This window comes from Emydura macquarii, unplaced genomic scaffold, assembly GCF_026122565.2.
Source record: "Emydura macquarii macquarii isolate MOO-44397 ecotype Brisbane River unplaced genomic scaffold, CSIRO-AGI_Emac_v2 contig_1644, whole genome shotgun sequence".
Classification (NCBI taxonomy): Eukaryota; Metazoa; Chordata; order Testudines; family Chelidae; genus Emydura; species Emydura macquarii.
The window spans coordinates 26,942,451-26,958,220 of NW_027131781.1; the positions used below are offsets into that span (position 1 = coordinate 26,942,451).

The 15,770-nt window shown below is 47.7% G+C and overlaps 1 protein-coding gene and 1 non-coding gene across 2 annotated transcripts in view; both read left to right on the plus strand.

Annotated features, from left to right (window-relative positions):
* Positions 1–4,360: 4,360 nt before the first annotated feature.
* Positions 4,361–4,433, plus strand: TRNAR-UCU (transfer RNA arginine (anticodon UCU)). The gene has a single exon. It is a non-coding gene; the product is annotated as a tRNA-Arg (tRNA).
* A 2,035-nt stretch (positions 4,434–6,468) lies between these two features.
* The window catches only part of SNX1 (sorting nexin 1), a 32,158-nt gene continuing 22,856 nt past the window's right edge, over positions 6,469–15,770 (plus strand). Inside the window, exon 1 of the mRNA XM_067556019.1 lies at positions 6,469–6,643. Within this exon, the coding sequence (XP_067412120.1) occupies positions 6,524–6,643 (120 nt within the window). The 5' untranslated portion in view covers positions 6,469–6,523. The remainder of the gene's footprint in view (positions 6,644–15,770) is intronic.

Below are 15,770 nucleotides of genomic sequence, written 5' to 3' on the forward strand. Positions count from 1 at the left end.
TCTGACACTCACTCCCCCTAACACTGGCCATCCTGGTATTTTTCTGTGAAGGGCATCGTGTACAGGATCAAATGAAAGCTGCTGATGCCCTGCTTGTTGATAGCATGGCACAGTGTACATACTGATGGTGTGCCTGTGTGCTGGAAATACGTTCCTAAAATGTCTTCTGGGGGCAGACTTGACACAGGAGCGCTGCTTTGCCTGTTCACTGGACCCTACCATGTAAATTGAGCAGGGTGCTGGCAGAAGTGGGGGCAGGTTATTTGCATCTGAGGTAAACACCAGTTACCAGGAGAACTTCAGAAGAATGCATCTCACAGGTTTACTAGACTGTAAGAAGAAGGGGGAGAGAACCCCTTTGTTATCCAGCACAGAGGGAACAAGAAGGTCCGTGCTCTTTGCACTCAGAGAATGGTGGATCCCCAGGTGTGTGGGTTAGTGACGGGAGAAGGAGCTGTAGGAGAGAGAACTGCTTTCGATGGAGCTTGGTAAGGTTATCTGTAGGCTCTATGAAGTGTGTTATGCTTTTGCTTTATTTGTAACCTTTTCTGTGTCGATTATCTCTGCGTAGCATCCCTTAAATCTCTGCTTTTTACTAATAAACTTATTCTTGATTTGTTATAAATTCCTATCTGTGCTGTTGCATTAAAGCGAGGGGGCGTCCTCACCTGAGCCGACAGGCTGGTGTGTGTCCTGTCCTTTGGAGACAGCAAACTGGATGATTTCTGTGGGTGTCCAGTGATGGGCTGGACACTGCAGAGGAAATGCTCTGCTAGGGGGGGAGGGAAGTGGGGGTGCCACAAGTTACCTACCAGGCAAGGCCTGGCAGAGTCCTGAGGAGTTTGCGGGCTGGCTAACGGCCTGGAGTGGCAGGGAGCTGACACACAGTTTAATAGCAGCCAACCTCTCATTCACTGAAGCAGAAAGGTGGCAGGCTGCCTGGAGCAACTCACGACCATGAGTGCCAACCTCAGGGTAGACTGTCAAGAAGCAGGGCACAAACCCCAAGCTGGTTGTGAGTGACATACTTTGATTTCATCAACCCAGCAACAAGCGCAAATTCCTCAGGCATGATCCCAGTTTAACATGGAGTCACACAGTCCCCTTGGGCACTCCAGTCTATGTTGCCACCCAGCAAGCCTGCCTTTGCGATAGATGGTCCCCTACACCAGAGTTTCTCAACCTTTTAAGTAGCAAGTACCCCCTAACTTCTGAAAATTTTACTAAGTACCCCAACACTCCATGTTCCACAGGATTCTATGTTTACTGACTAATGTGAGCTATGTGTTGGAAGAAGCCATATGTATGTTCAGCTAGAGCAGTCAAATTGACAAGTTTTCTGGGCACGGGGCTTTGAGCCAGAGCGAGGGGCTGCCACCTGGGCAAGCTGCAGGCGGCTGCTGCCTGGCTGCTAGTCTGGGAGGTGGGCGACTGCCACCCAATCCAAGCTGGGGCAGAGGAGGCTTCCGCACCAGCTGGGACCCAGGGATGTGGGCAGGCGCCTGCTGCCCATCTTCAAGGCGGGGCGCTGGAGGCTGTCCCTCGCCTTGGAGCCAGGGAGCGGGTGGCTGCCGCCCGGCTGCGAGCCCAGCTCGTGAGACGCAGGAGGCTGCCACTGGACTCCCATCTGGGATCTGTGACTGGGTGGGAAGTGGGTGGCTGCCACCTGCCTTCCCCAGAAGTCGGTAGCTGCCACCCACCTCCCCTTCACTCTGTTTCTCCCCAGGTACCCCCTGCCTGTCTCGCATATCCCTACCACGGGTTGAGAAATTATGCCCTACATCAAAAATCACAGCAACATTCAGGTTACTTGCAGTGCCAGAGGATCAATCTCTCATCCCAAGTCTATTGTACCCCCGCTCTCAGACCAAAAACAACACTTGTAGCCAATCTTGTAATACTAACGGAAGATTTAGGAAAAAGAAATGAGTTATTTCTAAGGTTAAATCAAGTAAACCTACACATAAATGAGAGAGTTGTCAGTTCCAAAAGGTAATAGTAGCTCTTATAATATGCAAGCGCTATATGTCCTTTAGGGCTAACCCAAGACAAGCAGTTTGGTTATGCTTAGAAATTTTGCTTCCCCTGAATTCCAAGCAGCATAGTGATAACAATTGTTCTTGACAGAGTTTTTAATCCCCTTCTCCCAGAGCTCAAGTTGAAAAGATGAAGGTTTGTGCCTGTCTCTACTTCATGGGTGGGGGGGAAGCAATCAACAAAGCCTTTTCCCCACTGATGTTCTGCAATGGTTTGCCTGATAGCTATAGGCCTTCTGTTAGGCAGGAAATTACACCTGTTGTGGTGAACTAGTATTTCACACTTGGTAATGCTTATCTCCTGACTGTTCCCCCCCCCCCCAGTTTTAGCAAATACTTTGATAGTTACAAAGCAAACATTATCTTAAACAAATGGAAGTGTTTCTTCACACAACACACAGTCAATCTGTAGAACTCCTTGCCAGGGGATGTTGTGAATGCCAAGATTATAAGAGGGTTCAAAAAAGATATAGATAAGTTAATGGAGGATAGGTCCATCAATGGCTATTAGCCAGGATGGGCAGGGATGCAAAACAATGCTCTGAAGTGTCCCTAGCCTATGTTTGCCAGAAGCTGGGAATGGGTGATGACCTGTTCTGTTCATTCCCTCTGAACCACCCTGTACTGGCCCCTGTCAAAAGACCAGCTATGGGGCTGGATGGCCCAGTGGTCTGACTCAGTATGGCTGTTCTTACCTTATAGCATAAATTTAAAACATGCAGCATCCTACAAGCATTTTGTACAATCTAAACACCAAACACAGTCTTATTATTCTAATATCTATTTTAACAAGACTAACACACTGGCGAGTCAGACTGGTTTCCAGTTCTGCATTTGTCAATGTTCAGTGAGGCCCAGGAGCCTTGGCATAAGCTGGCACCTGATCTGTTAGTGTCACAAGGGGTAACAAGGTGAATTACAATTTTGGATGTCCCAAGAAAGTGCCACAACCCTCATGTCTGATAATAGAGTAATGGTCACCCAAAATCCTTGCAGCGTTTTACAACTAGGCTGGCTGTGACCCTCATTTCATGAGACAAACACACTATCAGTTTGCCTCCTTAGTGAAGGAGTCAATGTGGCTTTTTGCACTCCAAGATATACCAGACCAACCTCTTGTCTTTATTCATAAACAGGACACCCGCTGCTGTTTCTTTCTTGGTGTAGATTCCCTCTCTTGTAGATTTTGCAATTTCTCAATTTGCACCTGGCTCAGCATGCAAATAGGCATAGAGTGAGACAGACAATACACAACACACAAATGGCCAGTCAGGGAGATAGATGTCAGTTACCTCTTGCCAGAAAGAAAAGTCTCTGAGGTATGTCACCGCCTGGTGACCTGCCTTGACTCCAAGACCTTAAGGGCATAATTTTCAGAATAGACATAGAACTCCTTCAATATTCTCCATACACACATTTCACAGTGATTGTGATGACCATTGGGCTACTGGATCTCAGCAGAGATCTCACATGCTACCCTTCGGTGAACTATTATGCAGATATCCAATGCAGGGGATCCCTGTTAATCCCCGTGCACCCCCTGTGCCCTCTGCCAGTTGGCACCACAGGGTCCATGGGTCACAAAAACATTTGTGTAGGGAAATGAAAAGATCATTCTAAAGCATCTTGAAACAGTTCAGATTATTAAGTGACTGAGTGTTGGTGCCCACACTAAAAATACTTTGCAGGGCCCCTGCAAAGCCCTGCCTCATTCAATAGAAATCTGACAAGTGAGGCATGGTCCCTGTAGGTAAGCTGCTGTCAGCAGTCTCTCTTGTTCCCAACAGTGGAAGGTGGATCACCAGGCCCATAGCTCTAAGCAGCTCCTTTGGTTCCACAGCTGATGCCTAAACCACAAGTCCATGCTGCCAAGTGACTAGATTGGCACTATGGGGTTGCTATTTGTGTTTTCTCCTCTGTGTGCCTCAGCGCCCTTTATGATGGTGAGTTAGTATCAATAGCCTGTTTTAGAGCTGGCCTAATAATTACAGATTTAAACTAATTCAGATGAAAGTAGCCCTGGGCAGTAGTGCTCGCTTCCTGCCTCTGCTGCATACATGGCTAATCTTTAGCATGTCACTTAAGCTCTCCGTTCCCCATTTATCCCAGCCAGAAAATGGACCTGGCTGCGATCCCCATAGATCATCAAGACAATTTGCTGGGGCATGCAGGAAGAGGAGTCAATGGAGTAGCTCAGAATTGCCTCTCCCTTCTGGAAAGGAGGAAGAGTTTGAGGAGGGAATCACACAGGATCATAGTCACAATATTAACTTTGTAGAAGTGGGCACTGCACAATAAAAGCAAATTTGCCTACTACACATAAAGCCCTAGTGGCCTAATGGATAAGGCATTGGCCTTCTAAGCCAGGGATTGTGGGTTCAAATCCCACCTAGGGTAGAAGATACTTTCCTCCCTCAGCATGGGGGTTGGCTAGGTGACCTCTTGAGGTCTGGTCCTAAATGTGGCCAGCAGCTTCAGGGTTATTTTGCAATGTGGCCACACTCACCCCAACAAGGAACTGAGCAAATCATGAGCTTCTACTAGCAGAGCGCAAGGAAAATCTGTTAGTTGTCCACACAAATCCATTATACTCTTCTACACTGCAACTAGTCACTCCCACTGATAGAGCAAGAGCAAGAGTGGGTCTATGAACTTGTCCTCACTGCAAAATTAACTTGAGTTATAATTCAGGAGTTGCCCCTAACTCAAATTCTGGCAGCCTCAAATGTAAGTCCAGAGACGGACAGACAGAATGTTATAATAAAGTGAGAAATTAGAATCAGCCCATTGGGAAGAACAGGGGAAGCACCACAGATGGTGACGCTAGATCACTGAGCAAAGCTTCACCCTGCCAGACGCCTAACTACAGTGACGTGCATACAGCACAGAAAGGCTCTTGCTAAGTACAGAATCTGCGGCTACAAACTGCAAATGGTTCTTGGAAAATTCAAGGCACAGTGGACTCCTAAAAAGGACTGGCTGCAGCCCCATGGCCCAGAGGAGATGCTGAGATAGAGAGACACTTTACTGAAGTGCAAGAAAGAAACTCCCCAAGATCAGACTACAAAAAAACTAAGAAGAAAAACTGCATAATCTGAGGGGGCAGGAAAAGCAGCAGGACATAGAATAATGTGCTACTGAACCAGGGAAAGTATATGACAACTAGTTATACCAACAAAGACTCCATATCAACTGGCTGGCAGTGCCCACCCCCCATGCCCTCCCTTAGGCAGGCTCTTGCATATGATGGGCTGAAGCAACACAGAGACAGGCGTTCGTCTAACACCAAATGAGGAACTTGATTAGGCTCAGGAAAAGGCATAATCCCTGTAGCTGCTCTGTCGTCTGCCCTGCTTCACAGCAGAGCTCCTGCCTGAACCAGCTCCCACCTGCCCCCATCGCCACAGCTAAACGTGCAGATCTCAGCCTTGCAGGCAGTTCCAGGGCCCCTTTTCTCTTCCCTGCCTACGTGACAGGGAACACTCTCCCCCCAGCCCCGAACCAGGCAGCTCCAGGGGGGGTAGATGGCTATTGGGGGGAGGGGCAGTGCCCCTGGAGCTGCCTGCATGGGGCAGTGCCAGTGGGGTAGATGGCTGGGGGTCACTGCCCCTCCCCCCAGGCCAGCATGGAGCAGTGCCAGTGGGATAGATGGTTGGGGGTCACTGCCCCTCCCCCCAGGCCAGCATGGAGCAGTGCCGGTGGGATAGATGGTTGGGGGTCACTGCCCCTCCCCCCAGGGCAGCATGGGGCAGTGCCAGTGGGGTAGATGGCTGGGGGTCACTGCCCCTCCCCTGCTTCCCAGCCGCGGGCCGGGGGCTCCCAGGGTGTCCGGGGAGGGAGGGGGAGCTAGCTGAGCAGGTTGGAGTAACACAACTTCACACAGGGTGGGGGAAGGGCAGGCTCTTTCTGCACCCCTCCCCTCTTGTGAGAGTGGTACTGGCCATTCGGCTGCTTCCATCCTCCCACAGGGCAATCGCCTGTCTTCCCCTGAGCGGCGGGGGACACAGAGGCCTTCCTGCCACCGTCACCATCTCTGATTAGCTGCACTTGCTGCGGAGGCGGGAAAGGGGGAAGGGCAGCCAATCAGGCGGGACTTTCCGGCACGATCCCTCTGCCCACGCCTCTGTGCGGGACAGAGACGGGCCCTGCGTGACGACTCGGTGGCTGTGCCCGCCCACACCATGCTGAACAGCTTGCAGCGTACGAGCGCGGCGCACGTGGCTACCTCAGAACGAGGCCAGCAGGGTCCTCTGGCTCCACCCTCTCCATCTTAGCCCGCCCCTCGCGGGGTCCCTGTGTATTATGACGACAGGTCCGCCCCCGTTTGGGCCCTCCCCCAAGGGCGGCCCCTGTCCTGATCCCCTCCCCCTCAGCTCCGCCCCCTGGCCCCCGCTCGCGGGCGGCGCCGCTCTCTCCCCATAAAGCTCTCGTTGGCGTTTCCGCCCCGGCGGGTGTCTGGGAGCCGGAAGCGGTCTGAGAGCAGGGAGATGGCAACAGGCGGCGCCTGCAGCTCGAGCCCCTCCGCCGAGCGGCTGCCCCCGCCCTTTCCCGGGGCCGAGGGGGACGCGTCGAGCGACGCCGAGGGCGAGGACATCTTCACCGGCTCCGTGAGTCCGCCCGGGCCCGGCGAACGGCTCGGGGCCTGCCCGGCGGCTCGGGCTGCGGTGGTTGCGGGGGCGGGGGCTGCGCTGGAAGCCAGCGAGCTGCCGTCTCCTGAACGTTTCTGTGGGGAGCCGCTGCGCTCCGGGGCCGGGAGGAGCCCGGGGTCGGGGCCGCTAGGGAGGCGCTCGGGGCCCCGCAGCCGCTAGGGAGGCGCTTCTGAGGTTCGCGGGCGGGAGCGGGGTCGGTCTCTCTCCTCCCGCGCCGCTCCTGGCCCTGAAGCGCCTGTGACTTTCTAGCGGGGTCGGGCTGGGCTTCCCCAGACCGTGCGCTAAAGCGCTCCAGGGTCGCCGCGAACTCCCCTCCACTCCGCCCCGCCGTCCGCCCCTTTGCTGAAATGGGGAGTAACTGGCAGGCGCAAGCGGGATGGGATGGGATGGGACTCTGCCTACTCCTGTTTGCTAGAGTTACAGACTCTCAGCTCTGCCATCGATGAGGTGTGTGCCCCTCGGCATGGCACTTAGCCTCTCTGTGCCTTTCTATCTCTAAAGGAGGGGTAATAATTAGCCCTCTAATGGTGTGAGAATTGGCTTGCAAAGGGATCTGAAAATGCAGCTCCAGTGACTGCTTATCATGCTTGCCTCCACTGGAATATCCATGGGTAGATAAACACTAAAATGTTACAAGCAACTCCCTTTGCTGAGTTGCTGTCCTCATCTTAATCAACATTAGATCAACTGCTTAGAAATCACCTGTGTATTACTATAGTGTCTAGGAGCCCTCATCATGGGCTAGCAGAAAGCTTTACTTTTTCTGCAATGTCCTACATAACAAATAGCCCTCATTTTTAATATATGTAGTCAGAGAAATCTAAACATCTCTAGGACATAGGGGGAAACACTGGAGGAAGTCATTCTGTAACTAACCACTCAAGAATTTTTGGCAAAACTGCATGGCTTGGTGTAGCTAAGATAAATTAGCTTTCCAATCTGGGTCTGGTTACACTAAGGAAATAACATGATGAAACATGCCAGCAACAGGCTTTGTGATATGGTGAGAGTTTTGTTTCACTTTTACCATCAGTGAACTGTTTTCAACACAGCTTGGTGTGGGGAGCATGGCAAAGGGAATTTCCTAGGGAGGGTAGTTGTTGAGTGGACAGTGTGCCACTGTATTGTGAAGTAGGCTGCCTTTAAAAATTTAGCTGCACATTCACATCAGCACTTCATTCTAGGGATGTGAAAAGGGAATTAAAAGGTAAGACCTTATCAAGGGAGACCTGCTATATCCCTTAGTATAGCCATCAAACTAATCTGCACTATAATGAGAGCTGGCAAAGTGGATGCTACTTTGGCCCCATTCTATTTACTGTTCTGGTATGTACTGCCCTAGACTCTATCTTCTGGAAGTGCTCTAGTGGCTCAATATGTAAGGTATTACATTTATACAAGCAAGGTTTAAATATACTTTTGTTCTTTATACATTTGAGAAGCAAAAAAGTTTCTGAAAGCATCTTACACTTGAAATCCAGGTCCTGGAACTAGTTTAATAACATCAAGAGTCAAGAATGAAAATTGAATAACTGAGAGAGGAAAGTTTTGGGGTGTTTTGGCTCTTTTAAATCACTGTTTCAGTATTCTTTTGCTAACCAGCCAAAGTTAAATGATCTAATACTTTGGAGAAATGATGTCTCTACAATTGTAGACCCACACACCCATTCAAAGTTTGTGAACTAACCATATGCATTCATGAAGAACTTCAGCAAGCCTTCCAACAGAAACCGGGAAGGCTAAAGTTGATAGTCCTAAGGAAAAACCTCCTAGGCTGCATTTTTCTCCTTAAAGAAGCAAAGGGCACAAGACCAACATCTAAAAGTCCTTTGTCACCTTTAACTCTAAGTTAACTACTATTTAAATAGGGATACAGCTTTTATATTTGTTTTCCCTATCTAGTAGCTTAACACTTAACAGAAGGCTAATATTTTGACTAAGAGGTGACAAAATAAACACCAATTGGTGATTGTAGCAAAACATGTATCTTATTTCTTAGCTCCCAAAATCCAGCACTGCAAACAAGAATAAGTCCTCAAGGAGTAAATGTACTGTGTGCATGTTTTTCTAGAATAAACTGTTTGGGGAAAAAAGACACTCAAAGTAAAAAAACTAACCTGTGAAATCTTAACTCTGGGAATCTCTTCACTATCCCTGTAATAAAAATTATTTGTCGCAAAACATAACTGGTGCTGCACTTTGAAAATGAAAAGCATCTGAAATTCCTTACAGTAGAAGGTTCCCTGGCAAAGTTTGGCGGTACACAAACCTACTTGTTAACCAGGAAGGCTTAAATAGAAACTGGTTTGGGGTAGAGGAGAATCTGAAGTTGCAGGCACAAGAAAATGGCTTGTTCAGGACACAGCTGAAATAACCTTAGGTGAGTGGGAAGCTTTTCCTAATTGGTGCTAATCTGTCAATTTCTGCAGAAACAGGGTCTCTTAAACCTGGAGATGCCAGCTTTATGGCAGCAAAGACGCTTCCAAATCTGACGTGAGTTTGCTGAGGTAGACCAACTTCAGTGCTGTGCATCTGCTGCTCATAGCTTTGTCAAGCAGCAGTTTGAAATCAACAAAACTGGTCTTTTTTTGAGCTAATAGGGTAATCTGTGGTCCTCAGTACAAATGTTCTTATGCTACTACTGGAGGCAAAAGTTCTGAGTAGCAGAGGCAGGCACTAGACTCTGTAAGACTAAAATATCAGATTCTATCCATCAGAGCAGTGGGATTGCTCTGGAGAGGGAGAAGAAACAGCTGCTTTTTCCCTTCAATGGCTAGAGGGGGCAGGTACATCAGATTTGATGGCAGTTAGCTGAAGGCTGATATGAAAGATGGAGTCCTGAGAGTTGTCAGGATAAGATTCTCAAAGACCTTGTATGTGGATCTCTTGTCTCTGGTGAGCAATTTTAGAGCTGGGCCACACTAAAAACTTACTGGATATAGCTGTGTGTCTCAGGGGTGTGACATACACTCTCTCCTGCTGGCATAGAGCATCTTCACCAGACACTACAGCAGCACATAGCACTTGCAGTGTAGACTAGCTCTTTGTATACTTCTGGAAGGTGCTTGGATGCTATGGTGATGAGGGTGGTATAAAAGAAACTATATGGAATAGAATGATAGCTTGCTGACATGGCTGCTTCTAGCACTATATAAACCTGCATAGACCAGGCCTAATCAATATGGTTTCAAAGGCTGGCAGCAGCCCGTATGCACTGTTTCTAGTGTTGGCAATGCAGGCAGGAGCTGAACAAGTGTTAGCAACAATTAAACATTTTTTAGAAAGCAGAACTAGTGTAGACAAAGCCTAGACATCTTTTTTTTTTTTTTTTTTTTTTTTTTTTTTTTTTTTTTTTTATATAAAAAGCTCTGCATTCAAGAAACTTTAGAATGGTAACTCCCAGCTTGAGGCAAAATGAACATGTCCTAAATGCTGTTAATTCATTTCTAGAGCTCATTTGCTGCTTGCTTTTGGAGTTCCAGCTCTCCCTCTACTAGACATCATGCTGGCTGGAAGGGATTGTAAGGAACAAAACTCTAACTCACTCTGTGCCATATAGAGCAAAGATTTGCATGAATCTTCAATGTCTTCATTTTCTTTACTTGCCTGAAAGATGGCTGTCCTGTACATACAAGAATGTACCTCGGCAAAAGGAAATACAGTGAAGTGATACATGTGCTTGGGGCAGCAGTCTTTACAAGTAATATTGGGCAAACAATCAGGGAAGGCTTCGTGTAGAGGTGCTTCCACAAACACTAGACAGTGGTGCTACAGCTCCTACTGTGGGGTTCACTTGGGTCATTCTTGAATGACCCTGGTCTGCTGCTTTTTACGAAGAGCTGCTGTATGAAGCTGCTGTTTGCCCCTCTTTACTGCTAAATAGATCTGCACTTTAAGCCCTTCAGGTCATAAATTAGTAGAAACTGCCAGGCGTTAAAAGAGGGGTGCTGTCTGATTACTCTGCAAAAAGAGTGCAAGGCACTCTTTACTAGTGCGAGGCACTTATTTAGTTCATACAATGACATGTGAGAGGAGTGCTCAGAAATGGCTTGGCCATTCAGCAGTTAATCAATGACTTGGTAATCTGGATAAATGTTATGGTTTATGGCTGGACACTGGCTTTCCTTGACCCCTTCTCCACCTTGTGTATCTGAATCTCTAGATGTGTAGTGGAAAGTCCTTGGTTTTTGTTTAGTTTGTGCTCTCTCCAGCTGATTGGGTCGATCTCTATCGCTCCTGTCCCTGAGTATTATGTGGTGGGAGTTCAGCATAAGTTGGAGTCCTTTAGTAAAGAGACTCTTAACGGAGTGTACCGCCGCACTCTGGAATTGCCAGAACAGAGCAATGGTCCACATAGATAGATGTCCTTTATCAAGAGCAGCCATTGCCTGATACGTTAGAGGAGAGCACAGCCAGCCTTCAATATCTAAATAAATGCAATATTTGGTGGTGGAAACTTCTTCCTGGCCTCACCTGAATACCACCTTTATACTTCAAAATATACATGAGCTGACAAACCCCATCGCTTTCTTGTCTAGGTGAAATGCCCATTTAGACAATTTGATGATCCTCTTAAATCTTACTAAAATCTTGCATTGATATCCTGCAGCAGTTTCACAAGGCTAATACTTCCTAGTCATTATTGGTCTTTGTCCTTCTCCTGGCTGAGATGAAGATGTCAACAAGCAGCATGTAGGGAGGATCCTGAAGTGAGGACAAAGCAGGACTTGAAAAGCCACTTGCCAATAGCTGTAGAAAACTTACCCTGGTGAGTTGTGGGAGGGAAGAGTACAGAAGCAAAGCTGTCCAATCCTGCAGAACAATTTCTTAAGTCTCTAGCATTTGACTGCAAAGAGAATGCTTCACTTGTGACCATGACCAATACATTGGTGATTTCTGAATTTCTTCTGCTGTTGGTAGCTTTCCTCAGCAGCCTACTGAATCTGACAAAACTATTGACAGACAGAGGGATCTAAGATTGTCACTAGGGTTTTGCATTTTCCTTTTGGTCTACTTAAATTTTCATATCAGCCTCTGTCTAGTAGGTGTCTGATTTTAAACATGTACACATAGCTCAGATAAAGGACAATGGAGAAACTGTTCCTGAGAAAGGGGATGTGAAACTCTGCATACTGTTACTGACGCATACATCCTCTTATGCCTCAGTCAAATGCTCCATGTGAGTGCTGTTGTATTTACTTTTGATTCAGTAAACGAACCCAGAGAGTCAAAGATCTTAACATGACTGTCACCATACGATACTATTCTTTTAAACAAGATTTGGTGTTTAGAGTACAGAGGCCTCTGCTTGCTTAGTACCATGATGAACCACTAGAAAACTCATGCCAAAGATTGGAAACCTATTGATTGGGATTAAGATGTAAATGTTTTAAAGAGTTGATTACTGTTTAAATGGGGGAGGGGGTGAGCAACAGCTGGACTGGTTCCCTGTGAGTGGCAGGGAGGCATGAAGCCTGGGGGTGGGGGTGAGCACTGGCTGGGCTCCATGTGAGTGACAGGAGGTGCAGAGCCCAGCATGAGGGGTGGGGGGGTGAGCTGCAGTTGGGCATGGCTCAGCTCTCCCCAAGAGAGCTGCTTAGCTACCATGGCGGGGTGAGCTGCAGCTAAGCAGCTCTCACTTGGCAGTGAGGAGCTGAGCCCAGTACAGCTCCTCCTCCAGTGTTCAACAGGTTAAACGGATTTTTAATTCAACTAATTTTTATCACTAATTGGGATACACAAGGAAAAGAATCAATATAAAGCACTAAAATTGGGTGATTATGCAACACACATGTAACGAAAACATTAAATTCCCTTTTTCAGAGGATGTAATTGTTTTTTATACTGTCAGTCAGTCATCCCTTGTTGATGGGGATGAAAGGATTTGTTTTAGTCATTTAAGTCAAGAATGTTTCGCTTTCTTTCTTTTAACAAAACAAATGCTAAGGGGGGAGAAGAGAGGATAACAAAAGATGGTTGTGGTGAGAGGGGAATAGTTTGTTGTTGATGCACTTAGAATACAGGGTGCCGAGGCAGTCACGGAGAGATACTTTGGGTTGGCAAGTTGGCCACAGCTGACTCGTATCCAGCTGCTTGTCCACTGTAACCCCCAGCTCCTTTTCTGCCAAACTGCTGCCTAGCTACTTAATCCCCAGTCTGTAGCAATGAATAGAATTCTTCTGTCTTAAGTGCAGGACTCTGCACTTGTCCTTGTTGAACTTCATTGGATTTCTTTTGACCTAATCCTCTAATTTGTCTAGGTCACTCTGTATCCTATCTCTGCCCTCCGTGTATCTACCACTCCCCCAACTTAGTGTCATCTACAAACTTGCTGAGGGTGCAATCTCCCCCATCATCCAAATAATTAACAAGTTGTTGTGCAAAACTGGCACCAGCACTGACCCCTGGGGCCCTCGACTTGTTACCAGCTGTCAACTAGACATCAAGCCATTGATCACTATTTGTTGAGCCTGATGATCTAGCCAGCTTTCTCTCCATCTTATAGTCCATTCATCCAACCCATAATTCTTTAACTTGCTGATGAACATATTGTGGGAGACCATATCAAAAGCTTTGCTAAAGTTAAGGTATATCGCAACCACTGACTGCCATTACTAAGCAGTTCATATGTACCTCTTGTACCAGGTGCTGTGTTCTGCATAGAACTAAATCAAGAATTGCCTCTCCCCTTGTGAGTTAAAGGACAAATTGCTCTAAAAAGCAGTACTTTCATGTGTCTGGCAACAGTCTGGTTCCATTTTGGGTAAGGTGGAGCCTATCCTTCCCATATAGGCTGCTCCTTTCCCAAAAGGTTTTCTGGTTCCTAAAACTGAATCTTTTTCCCTACACTAGTGTCTCATCCATACATTGAGTCTTGGCAGTTCTGCTTGTCTGGCCCTGCATGTGGAACTGGAAGCATTTCAAAGAATGCTGCCCTGGAGGTCCTGGACTTCAGTATCTTACCTAGCAGTCTAAATTTGTGGCCTCCAGGACTTCTTGTACCTTTCCCTATGTCATTGGTACCTTCATGTACCACAAGTGCTGGCTTCTCCCCAGCACTGCACATTAATCCTTGTGTTGTGAGAGCTGCATCCTTTAGACCCAGCAGGCAATTTACTATGCAGCTCTCCTGGTCATCACACACCCAGCTGTTTAGAGGGGTATCCTTGGTGCAAGAGGATACCATGATAACATCTGGAAGGAGGACTCCAACTATGGGATTGTCTCCCTGTGCTCCAGCTTGATGTTTTCCTCAACTTTCATCCTCAACAGCACAGAGGCTGTCAGAGTGGGGGTGGGACCACTTGTGTTCCTAGAAGTTTCACCTATGTACCTCTGTCTCTCTTTGCTCCTGTAGTTCACCCACTCTAGTCTCAAGAGCCTGTACTCAATCTCTGAGGGCCATGAGCTCCTTGCACAATATGTGCGCACACACCACCTGCCCACAAGGCAGATAATCGTACATGCTGCATTCAGTGCAATAAAGTGGATAGTTCCTGCTGTGCTGCTGGACTTTCCCCTGCCTTATTTTTACTCTTGCAGGGGCTTGGTGGGCTGGGGGTGGTGTTGGCCCAGGTTCAGAAAGTTTGTTAGGTGTATCTGGCTTTCTAAACTCTCCTGTTTGCTGCTCCTGGTAACTTCCTAAATGCCTGTTCTCCCTGAGGTAGCGCCACCCACTCATCAAGGGATCCTAAAGGAGCTAGGGATCAGAGACTAGCAGGCTAGAGCCTCCTTAGTGAGCACTCAGCCTAGCCAGGCAGGCTGCTTGGCGCAGCATGCAGACCCACACCAGACCTCACTATAATCTTTAATCAAGCCAGCACACAAGAGACAAGCTCTCACCCCAAGGGTCGTGTAACCACCTCCCTCACCTGAAGAACTAAAACTCCCCTCTTTGCTGCTCCTGTTTGCTAGCTCCTACCTAAATGTCTATTAGGCACCTTACAAATGGCTAAGGCAGCCCTCAGCTGAGCAGTGTAGGAAGGAGTCCTGCTAATGGCAGCAGGCCCAGCATTGCTGGACTTGGTCTCTGATCATCCGTAGATGTACAAGGTGCTTACACAGCTGACTCCTGTTGACATCACTTGGAACAGTACTGCCTACTAACACAGCAATGTGTTTTAGGCACCTCAGTTTCATTCTGATACATGAAGCTATATGCATTCAGCTAGGATATAGGCACTTGGACTCTTAAAATTCCAGCTGCCTCCTAGTCAGTTTTATGAGCAATGACTCAGGCAGTGAGTAGGAACGGAGTGGTTTTCTTTGGCCCATGCACTGGACCAGAGCTGAAACTTGGCTGTTACACTGACCTCCCAGGCATGCTTCACTGTGGATAGGGCTGCCTGTCATGTTACAGTCTGTGTTTCCATTCTTTGTTCTGAGCTAAGCTCTTCGCCACATCCCATTACTCTTCCATTTTCCAGCATATAAAACAAATCTTCACGTGAAGAGCTAACAGACTTCATCTCAAGGTAATGCTAGCATCAGGGCTCTGGGTAGAGTCTGACTTGCTGTACTTACAAACAGCATAAGCCTGGGCCCTGATCTTCCCAAGGGGAGCATGCTACTGCTGAGCCCATGTTCAATCCAACATATCAAGTGAGTCAGCCTCGGTGGGGCATCGTGGACTGGTGGGAGAGCAGTGGAACCTATAGAAGTTCTAAAGCTACAGTTTAGTCACTGCTACCCGGTGGTGGTGGAACAGGAGGAGTTGGAGATGGTAAAATCACTAGCACTCTGTTTCATAGCAAACTTGGCATCTTTAACATGCACTTTGGAACCTGGTTCCATTAAAAAAATCTCATCATGTGATGCTGAGACATGTGAGCAGATAGCACTTCCCCTTCTTTTAAATAAAAGGCTGTAGAGCACAGAAACCTCTAATGCAGAGCAGGGGAACCTTAGTCTCTTGCTACAATCCTGCCTATGCATCAACTGTTCACCTTCTTCCCTCATTTAATGGTAAGATTAACTGCAGGAAAACCAGATCTGAATTGCCCCTGCTGCAACAGAAGTCAATCTCCAGAGCATTCATGAAGGGCTGGACTAAGGCATGATAGGCAGTAGGGCCTTAAGCATTGGC